The sequence below is a fragment of the Phalacrocorax aristotelis genome, chromosome 7, assembly GCF_949628215.1.
Source record: "Phalacrocorax aristotelis chromosome 7, bGulAri2.1, whole genome shotgun sequence".
Taxonomy (NCBI): Eukaryota; Metazoa; Chordata; class Aves; order Suliformes; family Phalacrocoracidae; genus Phalacrocorax; species Phalacrocorax aristotelis.
Window position 1 is genome coordinate 23354427 of NC_134282.1, and position 17803 is coordinate 23372229.

Genomic DNA, 17803 nt, shown 5'->3' on the forward strand with positions numbered 1-17803 from the left:
TTTTTTTATATCACTCAGACAAAAATTACTCAGAAAATTACTCATCAAACATGGCACTATTTAAGTCTGCCCATGCTCTTGGTAGATATCATAACCTGATAAACTCATATAGACAGCTTTAGGCTTTAAAGCATTATGTGAAATAAGGCACGTACAGAGAACACTTAAAGGCTACCTGCTTTTAAGTATGCGTATGCTAATCTATCTCTGTGCAATAGAGCCACAGATCAAAAGTGTGGTATAACTTATGCTATTTAAGATAATTTTTCTAAAGATAAGAAAGACACTCTATAATCTCTCACAATTAAGCCAATACATTTTTGTTGTTTCTAGGGGAACTGTGGGAAATTATGCCAATCATGAAAAAATGTTACAATCTTAGATATCTTAGAGTAGACCACAGTCCAAGTGATGCTAATGTTCCTCAAAAAACTATATTCCTATTCTTCAGATAACATTCTTGTGCTGTTGCATAGTCTCCAGTGCAGAAATTCAATTAAATAAGGGACCTATATCTAGGCTGAATTATTAACAGATATAATGCAAATTCAGCTCTCCAAGAAAACACTCACCTGAACTAACCTTCCACATGTTTGTATTTCTGCTACACCTAAAATTCCAGCAAAGATCTGTGAAGTGCCTTGAAATCCACTCTTGTTTTTGATGAGAAGGGTAATACAGAGAGAACACTGGTGTACTAATAGAAACATCAGTATACAGATATTCAGCATCACATTATGCTGAAACCTACCTAGGTGGTCTTGCATTAATTTGTTTGCTTGTATCATTCCACTGAGGCCTCAGGTTGGTACAAGCTATGTCAGCCCCAAGGCACAATCCACTGGTGTTAGAATGCACAGTAGGGGGTAATCTTTATCTGTAGAATTTCTTAATTTCTGGGGAAAGTCCAAGGTTGAGTGATACAGGCAGTGTTGCTGCTACACTGCCCACAGTTTGTCTCTCAGTGATCTGATTCCTCTCTAACTTTTAACTCTTACCATTCTTCTTGCCTTGAATAGTAAGTCAGACTGCAACTTTGTGATTGACATGTCAGCAGAGTGCTGACATATGAAGTTAATGAGGTTACTCCACAGAAGTGCTCTATAAAAAAATTGGTCTCCAGCCTAGGTTAAGGAAAGAGGAAAATTGCAGAAGAATACAAAAGAAAAACAGAATAGAAAAATGAAATTTTTTAGAAAACAGGAACTACAATAACCTTCTGCAATATTAATGATAAGAAAGTTTTCCTGCTGACAGGCTTCTGCTAAAGACCTTCCCCTGCAAAATGTGGCCAGCATAATTACCCTGTGAAGCTCCAACACTCTAGAATAGGTGGCATTGTTAGAAATAATGACTTGCAGTCATGGAAAACTACAATATAACCGTATGACGAGTCATTAACTTGTGTCACTACTTTCCTGACAGAACTTTGGGATTGATACATAAAGAAACAAGCCATTTTGGGAGGGAAAGAATATGAACTCAAGACCTTATCTTATCAGAGAAACCTGAAGGAAGTCTGTTTGCACCCTGTGGTACAAAAGATTATAAGACTACCAAATCATGTAACTTGCTCCCTTCTTCTGGCTGCCTTTGCGACAGAATATTTAGCAATAAAGGGTTCAGAATGGGAACCTATAAACCTTGGTTTAATGGAAGAAATTTTTCACTCTGTAAAAGGGTCCATTTGCTATGTCCTCAGGTAAACTGAATCAAAAATAATGAACTCAGAGGAGAACTTACTAAAGTAAGCTCCTGGAAAGTGCAACTCAAGGATAAGCGAACCTTAATTTGTTTGTATTGCTTAGGAGAATGAAACAGGATTGCAAAAGCTAAAAGGGACAATAAGAACAATTTTGTTGTTGATTAGGAAGTCTGATTCTATTCTTGCTGTGATGCAGATCTTTTTAAGTGACCTGAGGAAAAATCACCTACCCTCTTGATATTGCATTTTATCCTCACAGAGTAAGGGTAACTCTACTTAATTGCTACAGAACTGTGTTACCTCTTTATTGTTTGGAAAGCTCCTGAGAATCTTAAGCTGGAAGGGCAAATCTAGAATATTCTTATTGTTAGAGAAGAAGGGAGTAGAAATGAAGGCTGAAGTCAAGCCTTGATGAGCTCACTCCTATCCCGATGGACCATTTCTGCTTCTAACATCCATTCAGGAAGGTAGAGGTTCAGAAACAGTGCCAGGGTCACACTTTCCATGTGTTGTCCTTGGTGTCTCTTTTGTTCTGGGACGTGAACATGCAGGCAAGTCAATATGGTCCTTTAGTTGCCCTTGAGAAAGAGTAATTTAACCTTAAAATTTCTTTCACCATTAGACACAAAATAGCATTTTGGACCTAAATTACCCCACCTACATCACAATCGCACCCTTGACAATCATCTGTGAGATCACTGTTGTGAACAAAAAACACCCTTTAAAGAAGTTAAAATTAATTTACATCCTTAACCCTAAGTATCTGCAGAGAAAGCTGTCAAACTTTACCAGGGTACATAAAGGCCTAATTTCAGGAACAGCTGTACTAGCACTCCAAACTATTAATTTCCACCCCCAGTTAGTTCACTAACAGTCCAGTTTGCTCAGCTCTGTAGCCAGTATTACCTTCTTCCAGGCCTAGAGTCACTGAAATCACAGCTAAGATTCATAGAATCATAAAATCATTAAGGATGGAAAAAACCTCTAGGATCATCAAGTCCAACCATCAACCCAACACTACCATGTCTCCTAAACCATGCCTGAAGTGCCACATCTACATGTCTTTTAAATACCTCCAGGGATGGCAACTCCACCACCTCTCTGGGCAGCCTGTTCCAGTGCCTGACCACTCTTTCAGTGAAGAAATTTTTCCTATTATCCAATCTAAACCTCCCCTGACACAGCTTGAGGCCATTTCCTCTCGTTCTATCACTAGTAACTTGGGAGAAGAGGCCAACACTCACCTCCCTACAACCTCCTTTCAGGTAGTTATAGAACGAAATAAGATCTCCCCTCAGCCTCCTCTTCTCCAGGCTAAACAACCCCAGTTCCCTCAACCTCTCCTCAGAAGACTTGCTCTCGAGACCCTTCACAGTCTTTGTTGCCCTTCTCTGGACATGCTCCAGCACCTCAATGTCCTTCCTGTACTGGGGGGCCCAAAACTGAACACAACATTCAAGGTGTGGCCTCACCAGTGCTGAGTACAGGGACATGAAGAAGTAAGCTAGGATTTGCCATACATGAAGACTGGCGCTCTGTTGGAGATAGGCTGCAACAGGTTAAGAAGTTTCTGTCTCCAGCTGTCACTGCTGTTGGGTCACATGTCACTGAAGCAACACAGACAGTTTAGCCTAAAGACAATGCTTTAACATCATCTCTCAAATAAACTACACCCCCACCCCCCCGAAGTACAGCAGTATTAAAAATGAACTACACAAAATAAAAACCAATTAACTCTATGCTAACTATTGTGATAGTACCCTAAATCAATGAAGTAGCTCTGCCTACATCTTCCCCTTAATGAACTCCCTGAAGAAAGGTTTTTAAATTAAACAAGGAAGATTAAACGAGGGTAAGATCCAGAATACCTAATTTTAACTTGAGAAAATTCATATTGATTATGCCGGAACAAAACATTAAAAACAATTTTTTTTTAATACAACTTTCCTCATGCCCGTTGTGTTATTAAAGCTGGAAGCTATCCCCCAGGCTTGGTTACCCAGTACCTGACAGACCTTAGGAAGATTCTCTTCTATCATCTTTAAAGCTTCACTGTCTGCTCTTTCAGCCATCTTCACCCTCTGCTTCACTCTCTGTGGCCACCCATACACTGGGACCCTAACTTCTGCCTCCAATACCTGCTTGCCCCATGGAAAAGACTGTTCTTCAGGAAAAGGCTATTTTTTCCTCCTTTTAGGAGAGTCCTGGCACTCAACTCACATTATTTAAAGAAATATTGTATAAAAACAGGACAAACAAATCAGCCATGTTTTTTACACTGCCAAGGCAAGGGTAAAGATGTAGGAGAGATTTGCCCATTACAACTGGAATAATGATATTAAAAAAAAACCCAAAATCCACCAAAAAAAACCCAACCAAAAACCCCCCAAACCAAATGGTTTGATGCAGCTGGGTCAGTGAGCACATCATAGGCTAAAGTTTAAATTTATGTAAGCCTGAGACATTGTACATTTTGTTTGTTTTCACATTAGATGCAGGAGAACAGCACTGAACTTGAACTGCTCTTATATTTCACTTGAACAGCTGAAGGCAGAAATAAAAACTAACCTAATTTTTCATAATAGATGCTATAAACAAGGCTATAAAAGTAAGAAAAGAGTTACTCTGGAATTGAAATATTAATAATAGGAAATATTAATCTCAAATAAAAGAATTCTCTTTGTGTGCCTGAGACTCCTCCATGACATAACTCTGAGAAAGACAAAAAGGAGGTGCAAGCATGATACTTGCTACATAACCTCCGGACGAGTACCAGTGTAAGAGATGAAAAGACCAGGGCTGAAAGTGACTTGTCTCATAACCTGGAAAATTCTCAGGTTTCTAGAGAAACAGCAGAACAACTCTCAGTTTCCAGACTAGAACTGAAAATTGTCATATAGGAAAGGGTAAATCCTTCAAAGCAGTAGCACATTTTCCTATCAGTGCTACAAGAGTAAATTACAATTCTTTTTGTTCTTGATTTTTTGCTTTGCCGTCTAAATACACTCTTCATGTTTCCCACCATTTCTTAAGCTGCCCCACAGTCATGATGACTTACTTTTTGCTGTGAGCAAATCAGAATTGGTGTGGTAAGAAGAAAGAATGTTATTTCTTCTGGTTCATTTAGTTGGCTGAGTTGAGATTGTTTTTCAAACAATATGACTTTGATAAATTGACACTGTGGACTCAGAACTATAAAATGGTTTAGTAAAGACAGAAAAAAGTCTTGTCCTTTCTGAAGGAAGAGGTTAGAGCTTGTGTTCCCGTTCTGCCAGTGCTTTGATGAAAAGGGAAGAAAATAGACTGAGCAAACCAGAGCTAGAAAGTCCTCATATGCTTTTAAGAAGGAGCCCCCTGAATGTCTTATGCCACCTAAATCACTGCGTATTTTTACTGAAATAAATCATAGATGGTTTAAACCAATTTTCTAATGCTTTGAAAATATAAAGGTTTAGACTATTCTTACCAGCCAAAATGCATTGTCCTAAGGCAATTCAGTTAACAGTTTCACTGAAACTATTTAGAAGTCAAATTATTTGTTTCATAGATCCGCTTTATCTTGAAATACATCGATTTTGAAAATTAACATTTTGAATGGAATAGATTGGTTTTATACGTTGAATAACTACAATCCAACAGACTGAAATAGAGTGCTGAATCCTATTAACAGTGACTTTCCATACCATTCATTTAAAATAGTTTGAGGCATTCTAAACAAACTTATCAAAAGATAAGCTTTGCCAAAAGCAATATCTTCAAATCTTGTTACATATAAGCATTAAAAGTTCATCTTTTTTTTGCCTGACACATGATAGTTTATCAGAATCTTTAGTACGCTATCTTAGCTAAATCTTGACACTTTCATGAGATGTAAAACTTGTTTCTTCTTTTGATGAGCTTCAATTCTCACACTATTAAAATAGGAATAACATAATCTTGCAGTAAATATTGACAGCAGCAGTAGGTAAAATTTTAGTAGTTTAAATTGGGTGTTTCACCAAAAGGGATGAAGAATCTTATCCTGAACGGTCATTGATTAAGCCATCAAATTATTCAAGGCAAAGCTAAAAATGTCCAAAAACAACTGCAACTTTCTATTTATTTAACAGCTTTAACACCAAATATAGTCTGTGGTCTAAATTTATTGTGATCCTTGCTGAGAAGTTTTACCTTAATTTTTTCTATTAAAAATTTCAGATAAAGAGACAAAGATGAAAAGGAAACAAGATTATTCTTATTGTATTCAGCTGCCGTGGAGGTAGATGAAACCCACAGGTGCAGCACAGTGGCAAAACTGGCAGAGCTTTTGCTTATATAGTGCATGTTCCATGGATAAAGTTACTCCTCCACAGTTTACAATACTTGGCACCTGCATGATGATTAACATGAGATTCAGGTGAGAAGTGAGGGGGGTAGTTTTCCACCAACATTGAGGCCTTCAGGAAAAAAAAAAAGCCTGAAGATCGCTATTAAACAGTGATAAAGTTAAGTCTAAGAAGTTAAGGGACAGAAGTAATACAAATAATGCACAAAAATGTTTATGTAGACCCATGTAGAAGAACCTAGAATAAAGATGAAGTAAGGGACGAAGTAAGGGATGAAAATAAAATTTCTTTAGCACAGCTACTGAGAAATGCTGATTTTTCAGAAGGCAATACTCAATGATTATTCACAGTCCCTATGGCATTTGCTCATGTCTGGAAAGAAATGAATTTACTCCGTTGACAAATTACATCTGCATTTGTTAACTCTGGAACTTTGATTTAAAAATACTGCACCAAAACTACATAAGAAAAGAAAACAGATCAGACTAAAAGAAAATTCATTTAAATCAAATTGGTATCTGTCAACTATTCATGCCAGTAACCTCTGGCTAAATTGAAGTTCTGGTCTCTGAAGAGTTTGATAGTACTTCACTATGTATTTTTAGCTAAAAAAAGAGTAACATTCCCTTAGAATAATAACACCTCATAGTAAAATAAAATGTATTCTGTTATTTATTTAAAATCAATGAAAAATTCCAATACACCTAAAGATCATCCTATAGAGGTGGAAGCCTACACATGCAAATACCAGTTAACCGAGAATCAGTCTATACTTTTACAAATATATGGGATTAGTGTCACGCTGATTAGCTAGCTATCATAATACCTATCTCAGTGATCACTATTCAAAACTTATCAAATCTTGTTTCTAGGATTATTGTGGCTTTATTCTGCATGTTGTCATCAAAGTAAAGATTGGATCTTTACCCCAAGGTGTTGATAATCTAACAGCTGGATTTGTTTCTAATGCTATTTACACCGAACAGCTCTGCCATGCATAAGATGTCCAAATTTTGCAGATAACGTATTGTAAATGAGCAGAGATCAAACTGGTAAACAAGGTAATAACGGAAAAAAGTGAACAAACATTAAAGAGTAAGAAAGAAACACAATCTGTGTTAAAGCATTTTTTCCTAATTACACAGTTTGCTTCACTTCAATACTTTGTCTTAAGTGAAAGTAAGACACAGTGCATAAATAGAAAATCAACATGGAAGGGTAACGGAGACAACGTAAAAGAGCAGATGAGCAGAAAAAAGAGGACTGCTTCATATGTAAGGCAGAGAAGACAAAAAGAAACAGTGGCATAAGGACCAGAAAAAAGAATGAGAAGAGAGGGATTATAAAGGGTAGAAAACAAGAAAAATCAGTATTTAGGCAAAGGCCTATACAGGTATGGCTCTGGGGTTGAGGCTTTTGGTTTTATTTTGCTCTCACTTTTATATCTGGTCTATAACAGAAGCAGTGATTAAATTAGTGGAATTATAAGTGATATACATCCAATGTGAAGAGCACAGGACTGGGCCATGAGTTGTGAAAGAGATTTGATGCAAAGACTGACAGGAGATTACTGGAGTTCTTTAGAGTAGTATTTAGATAGTTTGCTTAAAGCTGGAGAACAAGGGAAATTAAGTGAAGAAAAAAGATAAAGACAATCTTTCATACTGAATACACAAACTGTATTCAACCCTTCTTTAGCTGATGGAAATGCAAAGCCTGTTAACCTCCCATCCATTTTATCCTTGGATTTGATTCATTATTAACTCTGGATTTACTTCTGATTTTATACCATCAACCTTTTACTAATTTATTTACTATGCAATCAGTGAGACAAATAAGATTCTTTTTGGTCTGAATTCATAATTCTACTGTCTACTCTTTGCAGTCATATTACCTTGCCAACAAGCACCAACTGTCAGCTGCATGGCTATATGTGAAGGGTGGATAGGCCAATCATTGGTCACAAGGTAAGGTTCATATGTTGTTCCATCCATGTATAATGTAACAACAGGAAACTCAACATTGACAACATAGTAATGCCATTCTTTATCACAAATCTGGAAGACAGAATGCAAGAGAAAAATATTAATTAACACTTATTGTCAGATGACTAATTTTTATTTCCCATACGTTTTTAAAGTTGTATTGTTTCCAAATTCCACCATAGAAAAAAATAACATCATTGCAATAAGCACATCACTAAAATCAATGAAAGTCAAAACAATGTTTATAAATACTTGTGGTATATTTGCGGAATATAATTGCTAAATAGAGGTATCTTAAAACACCCTCTTTGAAAACGAGACATGGATAAAACAGAAAATGAGACAATTTGGTTTTTGGCCTGTATATTCACATTTGTTAATACATAATATTAGTTTCTTAATGTCTATATCAACTTTTGAGAGTACAAAACTGTGTGTAAGAGTTGCATTCTTGGGAGGTACCAGCATAGATACCAGGGATCCCTATTAGCTTCAAATTAAGAAAATATGTAGCACTTAGTCACTAGATTGATGAGTTATTATCAATGCTTTGATTCAATTGTCATTATTAACTTATTGCATTAGTACTTAGTCCTATGCAATGCATCAGGACCTCCGTAGTACTAGAAGGACCTCTGTTGTGCTCTGTGTACACACAGATGGACAAACAGTCTATGTGTCTACCTGATTTGGGCAGGAAACTCAAATCTTCTCCATGCTCCATCTTTTGGCCTTGAGCTTTTCTCAAGATAGTCAGCAAAATGAGGATCTATATATTTTCACTGATATACATTAGCTCTAAAAAGCAATGGTCACAGTTCCAACATACTTTCAAGATTACAATATTAGTGTCAAATTTCATATGAATCTCTGAGCTGGATGACCAGGGATTACTGCAAGATGGTCAAATTTGGTTTAGTTCAGAAATGTACAGCTAGGTGAATCAGTGCCTCTGAAGACAGAAGTCTAGTGTGTAACTATCAATGCCTGCCCAATTTTTTTTCCTTTGTTGTATCTTTCAGATTTAAAAGTTCAAAGAAATAAATCACAGCAAATTGGTAGGATGTGTGGGCTGTTTTAAAAAATAAAGCAATAGTTACAATCATGCTACTTTCAATTCTGCAGAGATACTTACTTATTTTGATATATTAAGAAATGGAAGTGCCTGAATGCAGATATCCTTGCTGTTTCATAGAGGGAAGCAGAAAAGTGATGTTTAAACATAACACTTTGTCCTTGGCCAGGGTTAAGTGCTATCTGCTGCAATATCTGCCCTTTGAAAGCAAAAGCTAATGTTTTGTTCCAGAAGACATTTCAACAAGAACTTAATCACTTCTATTTCAAACGGATACATTTATTACTGCAGACATCATAGCTCCACAGCAAGAGATAAATGCAGCAAGGGGCTGCTAGAGCCTTCCCTTTGTAAGCAACAGACAGCACAAATGTTTTCTGAAGGTTAAATGAACTGAAACCAAAATTGAAAGTAAATAAATTGGAGGACTGAAAACTTTATTGAACAAACAGCAATCATGGATAATATTATGCAGGCCTCCCTTTCAAGGAAAAACAGCTTGCCAAGTTTCCTGACCTGATCATTAGAATGTGATGCATCACAGCTGCATGTGTCAGACATTTTATATAAAACGAACTGAATGACATGCCTGAGTTTGAGAGACCTTGCATGACCAAAACTACAGGCATTAATACTTGACACTTCTCTGAGAACTGTTCCAGAGTATTTCTGTTTTGCAGTCCTAAACTCCATTGCTTGGGATGCCCCAAGTGCTGTTCAATGAGTGAGCAATCCTCCTCGCATTTAAGAAAAGTAAGAGCAATTTAATATAGCAAACCCAAACATTGTGGGACATCATATACATAAAGAGCATGATAATGTCTAATCTGATTATCCTATCGACTGACCAATAGAGCAGTTAGTTACTTTTTTCAAAGGAAATGCTTTCTGGAAACACAAGATTACAAAAATTCCACAATTTGAGACACTGACAGCTGGGCTCCAGTGCTTCCAAGAAAAATGCAGATGTCCAGCTGCAGATGTCCACACTAGAAAAAGTATTTACTAACCTCTATTTTTTCTGATACATTCTGGAACATAAGGAAGTGCAAATACAGACAGCTTGGTGAAGTCCTCAAACCATCGCCTGCATGCTTTTTTTAAATTTCAACACACAAACATATCAAGTTTTATTTTAAAGGGAATTTAGGCACCTAAAGTCTCAGCTTGGTGTTTTCTGAGATTTCAAAAGCACCCAAGTTTGTCAGGTGCGTAGTTGTCGTATGATTTCAATACAGCTTAAGTACACAGACACACATATATTCCACCAAAATACCTTTAAGTATCTGTCCTGGGTCCCAGTGTAAAAACAAATATTCTAGAAGGAAGCAATAAAATTATTTAAAAACTCTGGAATATGTCCAAGTCACTCAGCAGCAGGTAGTGTTTAATGCCTGGCCATTTCACAGGCAACAAAATAATGAAACAAATAATTGTGGAGTGTAATTTGTTATGCTGTCATTTCAGACACCTTCTTCACCTTCTTAACACAGGAGGCCAATTCTTTCCCTGCATGCATTCCACAGTGGCAATGGAACGTAATATGATTGCAGTGAAGCTATGAAAATAAAATTATAAAATATACTAGTTTAGTAAATAAAGAAATTTTAATCATCTCAAGTAAGAATTTTATTTTAAAAAACCTAATTTATAATGCTATCCTAATGAGATAAAATTACAGATGAGTGAGCTTGGCTTTTAAAGATTGCTTGGCTAGGTTGGCCTAATCACTCTATCATGTCAGTGTGCCTCTAAAATGTATTAATTAAATCACAGTGACTCAACCAGCTTGAAGTCTTAGTGCTGATTACAAGCCACTGTATTGGAATGGAATGGCTGGGGCCGAACTACTGGAAAGCGGCTCTGTTCAGAAGGACCTGGGAGTGCTGGTAGAAAAGTTGTCCATGAGCCAACAATGTGCCCTTGTGGCCAAGAAGGCCAGTGGTATCCAGGGATGCATGAAAAGGAGTGTGGCCAGCAGATTGAGGGAGGTTATCTTCCCCCTCTACTCTGCCCTAGTGAGACCACATTTGGGGTACCGTGTCCAGTTTTGGGCCCCCCAGTTTAAGAAGGACGTGGAACTGCTTGAACAAGTCCAGCGGAGAGCTATGAAGATGATCAGGAGACTGGAGCATCTCCCTTATGTCAAAACGCTGAGAGACCTGGGTTTGTTTAGCTTAGACAAGAGAAGACTGAGGGGGCATCTCATCAATACCCATAAATATCTACAGGGTGCGTGTCAAGAGGATGGGGCAAGACTCTTCAGAGGTGCCCAACGACAGGACAAGGGGCAATGGGCACAAGTTGGAACACAGGAAGTTCCAGCTAAACATGAGAAGAAACTTCTTTCCTGTGAGGGTGACAGGGCAGTGGCACAGGCTGCCCAGGGAGGCTGTGGAGTCTCCTTCCCTGGAGACATTCAAAACCCACCTGGATGCAATCCTGTGCGCCCAGCTCTAGGTGTGCCTGCTCGAGCAGGGGGGTTGGACGAGATGATCTCCAGAGGTCCCTTCCAACCCTTACCATTCTGTGATTCTGTGAATATGCTTTTATGAAATAGATGAAAATGGACTCAGTCTAAATCTTACGAAGTAAGTTTCCCAAGACATTAAAGCTTTTAGCATCTTCTGATGAAGAATGTCAGAGATTTTTCTGTTTGATATTGGAATGCTTAGGAACAGTCTGAAACCAAAACACTTTGGTCTGAGAAGCACATGGTGCTTGGAAACAGACTTTGTTGGTCTGCAAAATGTCTCTTTTTATGGCTTTGTATATAAGAGCTAGGCATGCATGCATGAGAACATGCACTTTACAGCTTACAGATTTTTAACCTCACTTAGGTCAGCTGGGACATACTAGTGCAAAATGGATCATTCGCCTGTTTGGCAAGAGAACTTGTACTGCGAGAAGTGTCCCACTGCCTCAGTTCAATGCTGAAGAGCCACACAATATTCACAACCCTCTGACTAGCTTCCTGAAAGTCCCTTAAGTAATGTTTAACAGACCACTGAGTTTGACCACGCGAACAGCTCTGCATGTCCTGTCAGTGCTACTCAGTGCGTACTCTCAGTCTATCCTTTTAGAGCTGAGAAAGCAGATATTGCTTCCCCTCTCTCTGGTTTGTGTGACTTTGCTGAGGAAATGTTCTCAGAATACACTCAAACATCCACAAAAAAGCAGTAAGAAGAAAAGGAAGGCAAGGAAAGGTCTCTACTTACTATAAATAACGCTACTTAGCACAGGTATGAGACACAAACTCCTTTCTGCCTAAGTGGTCTGAACTGTCATTTTCTTCAGGTTGTTTGAAGAAAGTACCTTAATCTAGCTCTAAAAAACAGAGCATGCCACTCTATTCACTTCTTGATACCTTTTGTAGTGTCTTAACATGCTCTGAACCTCTCAACACTGCCCCCATCCCCCACCCCCACCCCCTTACTCGACATTCATTAGACCACATCTAAAATACTGTGCCTCATTTTGGACCCTGAATATAAGAAATACTTCTTAAAGACGGGAGATGTCAAAAAACTCTTAGCCACAGGAATTACAATTCAGGTTTGCTATCTTAAAGGTGGCTGCTGTAACCACCTGGCTATGAGGTACAGCAGCAATACCACCACTGTCTTCCTCTGGCTATATTTGAAAAAGACAGACAAACCTCTCCAAAGTTTTTGAAAGATGCGTAAGATGCCTCTGTGTTTTGATGTGTGATGACTTTCTTACACAGACAACTCCTACCATGACATATCTGGGGGAGGTTATGTGGACATTATTTCTACATGCACATTCCACCATGTTTTGAAAAACTGGATGTCATTTGTTATTGATGCTGGCACCATGGATGTTTATGAATCAGATCCTTTTTAAATGATGACATATGTCTAAGGCTTTAAGGAGTTTGCACTCCTTTCACATAAAGATTAGATGTTCTGTAGTTATACCACCTTTGATGAGAAGTAAAAGTCTAGAGAATAAAATCTGTGTATTCATTTCAGAACCACAATTACTGGCTGCTACAATGGACTGCACAAAGTGCACATATTCTAGCATGGAGGTGTTTGTAAATATATAACATGAATGCAAGTCCTCTTCCAAATTAACTTCACGCTTTCAGAAAAGCTCTACCTTGGCGGAGGTAGAGCAAGTTCTGGCTAAGCAAGCCCTCTTTCAAAACTTGCGATGCCCTACCCCATAGACACTGTCGCTGCCTTTGTTCTGCTCTTGTTTACCTAGTGCCAGCTTCATAATACTTTTCTTCTGTTAATTGCTGACTACTGATGTGAACTGGGAGGTTCGCAAGAATAGGAACAAAACTGCTTTGCAAAACAGATTTTTTTAAATTCCCTTTTAGAAATAAACCACCCCAAATCCTAAATTCTCTGTGGAAAAAAGAATCCCAAATTTTTTATTTTCATCAGTCTTGCTATTTTATCGTAAACATACTTCAGACATAAAAAAGAAAATAAATTAATAATTAAAAAACCCTAAACATCAAAGTGAAGGTACAAACTGTAACAATTTTGTCTGAAAATGCTAAAATGCTTTCAGCCTAACTGGAGTGCTCTTTTCCATCTTTTCTTTCATTGTGATTTGGCTGGTATCAGCAGACTGGTAAACACTTCAAGTTAAGCTAAATTTTCTTTCTGAAAGAATTTTCTATTTCAAGTATTTGGAAGCAGCAATAGAGGAATTTATCCTCTAGGTAACTCCTTCATTCTTATATGCCTCTGATACACAGCCCTCCCATCTGTCTTTCAGGTTTGGATTTTTTTCCAGTACTTCTATTACTCTTTCCCCTTGCTATGAGTTTTAGCATTTTTTTTTTTTACCTACAGCATTCCATCTTTTATAGCACCTTAAATATTAAGTTATATCAAAACAATAAATTCAATTTCAATTCCACTGGCGCTTTTTTATTGTTGTTATTTTGGTCATTTCCCCTCCTTTCTGTTTCGTTACAATATGTCACTAACAAACTGGCCAGCTGACTGTGTCACATTCTTTCACCAACTCTCATGCAAATTGGGATTATTCCAGTCTTATTAACTGACTCAAATTTAAATAGTTGCACATGAGAAAAAATTACCTAGTATATTCTGAAAAAAAAATATCCTAAATTAGGCCAGAGTGTCAGCTGTGTTGTGGTTGTGCTCATGCCCAAAGGTCAAATGTCAAAGGAAATGTTAATGGGGCTAGTGCATCTCCTCAGAAGGACACTCTAAGAGACTGACTACTGAGAGTGAGTTATGTGCTAAAAAATTGAAAATACAGTTGTTTATTAAGAAGAGTGTAGTAGTCATTGCAAACAGCTGGGCTGGTGAACCAATCTACAAATACATTAATTTCTGTCGCAGACTAGAGGTGTTTTAAATCTGCAAACACAGAGCTTAACTTTTTGAAAGTGAATAAAGGATATACACAGAAATTGCAAAGGTGTTCAAACCTCCTCCTCTCCTTTATATGGAAAAATTCTAAGTATGATTTCCATTAAACATTAACATTGAATGAATTAATTCACTTCTACAATTGAATTCTTATCTACAGAGGGGACTTAAACTGAAGAAAGAATGAGCACTTCTGTTTGTTCAACCTAACTTTACAGAATATAAATCATCTTGACTGAACTGCTGGATTGTCACTCCAAGATGTACTGGCCTTTACAGAACTGTAACTATTTATAAGACCATGGAGCACTTCAGTAGCGGTCTTTTCTTCATCGCATTCTGTGAATTCTGTGGCCTCTCAATAAATCTGTTTTCTGCTGTTTGGTAGTATTTCAATAAGTAAAACATTTAGGCCACTCTATAATCCAGACTATAGTGGAGAAGGGTATTATATTAATTTATGGCAAAATGGAGTCATTAAAGAAAGAAGAACCACATTCACATGGGGATTACAATACCCAAGCAGCTAGAATACTAGCACTTACCTCTGCTTGCAAGGAGGTCAGGAGTACACTTGGGATTATAAATTACATTTCTTCATAAAGTAGTGTAATAGAAAATTAGTCATGCTTAGTCTGTCACCATTTCTGTACAAAAATGCCTTCTCCAATGGTTGTGCATGTCTAAAAAAATGCAGTCTACAGAAGGTGAAGAAGGCACTGTTTCCACTAAAAAAAGAGTTGCAGCGCAACATATCTTCATTAAGAGTTTGAATTATTATCACACTTATTAATTAGTACTTTATATTATTAATCATTGTTATGCTTTTATTAACAGTAACACTTTCCCTTTGGATGTACATTACTATATCTATAAATCTGCAAGTCCTTCAAGCAAGCAAAACATTCACCTCAAATCCTCTGTACGCTCCTGTACAGAATATGTACAGTGCTTATAGGAAAACCTTAACAATGGAATAGTTTCCTTATTTGCAAGCATGTCTCAATAGAGCTGATGGAGGTCATCATCATTAAAAGTTTGTAAACATGGAGAGACAACTCAGGCTCTGCATTTTTATCTCACTTTGCTAAAGAAGATGACAAATGCAGGGAATCTCTCTTTGATCTTATGCTTATAGGCGTTAGCATTATCCACTCAGTTACAGCACCCAGATCAAACCCTCTGCCCTGTTCTGAAAGCAGCACATGCTTTGTAAATCTGCTTCAAAGTATGGCACCTATTACGCTTGTTCTGACTACAGAACACTGATGCTATTTGGACAGGGATATTATTTTAAGTTTAAAAAATACCACGTTTTTCTTTCCATTTCCAAAAGAATCCTTTCTGAAAGAGCACTGTAAAAATTTACAGATTTTGGCATTGTTCTTTTCTCTTGGTGACACTAAATAGATATTTAAATGGTTCCAATATTTTTCATAGTTTTTTTAAAATATATTTTGATATATCAAAATATTCTTTTCATATATTTTTTATATATTTTTATAGCACTGAGAGAAAGCACTGTACTGCATACAAACAGTGAGTCAAAAGGCAACAGACTTAAAGGTTCTGAAAGGCAGTTTCATTACAGCTCTAACAGGGACCTAAGAAATACTGCCACTGTAAACACAAGCCTGAAAAAGATATCAATTTGGAAACATTTGGCAGTGGATTTCAAGTAAAAGTGAAAAAGTTAAATTTATTTGCAATTTTTTAAAGAAAAATGTCCTCTATATATTTGGATATGTATAGTCATACATATGCAAAATAAAAATAACTTTCCTTAAGAGTTTTAGGCAGAGCAGTCATTCTGCCCAAAACTGATGAGTTTTGCACTAAGGCAATCCGAAGGTGAGCATAGTAAAGACTTTCTCCTGTCCCAGTCTGGGGTTTATAACTGTTGTCTCTGATGAATGGGAACTTTAATGACGTTGTTGAATGAGCTTTTATCTGTTACTTTAGAAACTCATTTAGTATCTTAATTGTTTTCCTATTGTCAGTTCTCATCCACAGACTTCCATGATTAAGGCATGTTAGTTTAAAAAAAAGAAAAGAATATACCTTAGGGCATTGCCTTTGCTATAACTCTGCTGCTCTCTTTTGATTTCTTCTTTGCCTTAAATTTCACTAACTGAGCTACCTGCAAAAGCTGATTAAGTGATATAGGGAAATAAGTTACATTGTTGACTGTTTATCTCTTTTTGTCATTGTCTATAAGCACCTTATGATTTCTTTGTAGTTTTTTTTTTTAATTATCCCATCACCACCAAGAACAAAAGATATACTGCAAAAATGGCCTAGTGTAGACTGCAAGTATGTAATTCAGTGTGCAGATATTCAGTATTCAGGATGTGCTTACTTCATTGGATACCTGGGGTATATAGTGCATTTCTGTTTTCTAATATAATGAACAAAAATATATTTCTGCTGTGAATATGTGGTCTTTATAGTAAAAATTTGCTTTTATGAGTATCAACAGATATGCACTTCAAGTTGGCTATGTGCTACAGTATAATCTGCCAGCATATTCATTCTGAGGAAGAGCAATTGAAAATAAAAAAAAAGCAAAGTGCAAACAGACCAATCAAATGAATCCAATAACATAAATTGTTATGTCTTGTAGTATTATTTATTCTACCTCAGGAACAGGTTTTGTGTATTAGGACAGATACTTGCCACATGCGTTGGCTTTACTTAATCTAAGCATTGCTGAAACCGAAAAGGATTAAAACTTTGGTGGCAAAGGGACAGTATATTCTTGACCTGTGCAGATTGCAAATATGTCCCCAGCATCTCCACAATCTCTTCAGGAAACTTTAAATAAAGCTCTAAAATATTCATATTATGTACTGTTTTTTGTTTGTTTGTTTGTTTTTAAATAATATGTTTGTGTTTCCCTTTCTACATGTATCCTTTAGCAGCTCGCTTACATGGCACTTTTGTAAAATCAATATGACCTGCCTCTGAAGTGGCAATAAATACAGCATGTACGTAGTAATTAAGGCAGGCTGAAAGAAAAATATATTGTATATGGGAAAAGAAGGAATCAGTGTACCCCCACCAGTTAAATTAACAGGTGATACGTTGAAAAGTGTTATCACAATCTATAAGTTCAGTGTTTTATCCATAAGAATAGTGTTGCACACTTAATCTCCACATAAAACGTGTAGCTTGAACCCTAGCGTGCATAGTCTCTCTGAGCAAGTTCCTGAATTCTGACAGATGATGGCAGGCAGAGAAGGGAGGAAAAAACAAAAACAACAAACCAACCAGATTGCTTTGCTCTGGACCAGTGCTTTTATGCTTATGAAACTAAAGTATCACCACTC

At 37.0% G+C, this 17803-nt stretch overlaps 1 protein-coding gene across 5 annotated transcripts in view; it reads right to left on the bottom strand.

The window, feature by feature from the left end:
• The window catches only part of CLSTN2 (calsyntenin 2), a 461620-nt gene that overhangs the window by 33860 nt on the left and 409957 nt on the right, over positions 1-17803 (bottom strand). For all 5 annotated transcript variants that reach the window (XM_075099250.1, XM_075099252.1, XM_075099254.1 and 2 more), the window contains one exon: positions 7925-8087. In XM_075099250.1, the coding sequence (XP_074955351.1) occupies positions 7925-8087 (163 nt within the window). The remainder of the gene's footprint in view (positions 1-7924; positions 8088-17803) is intronic.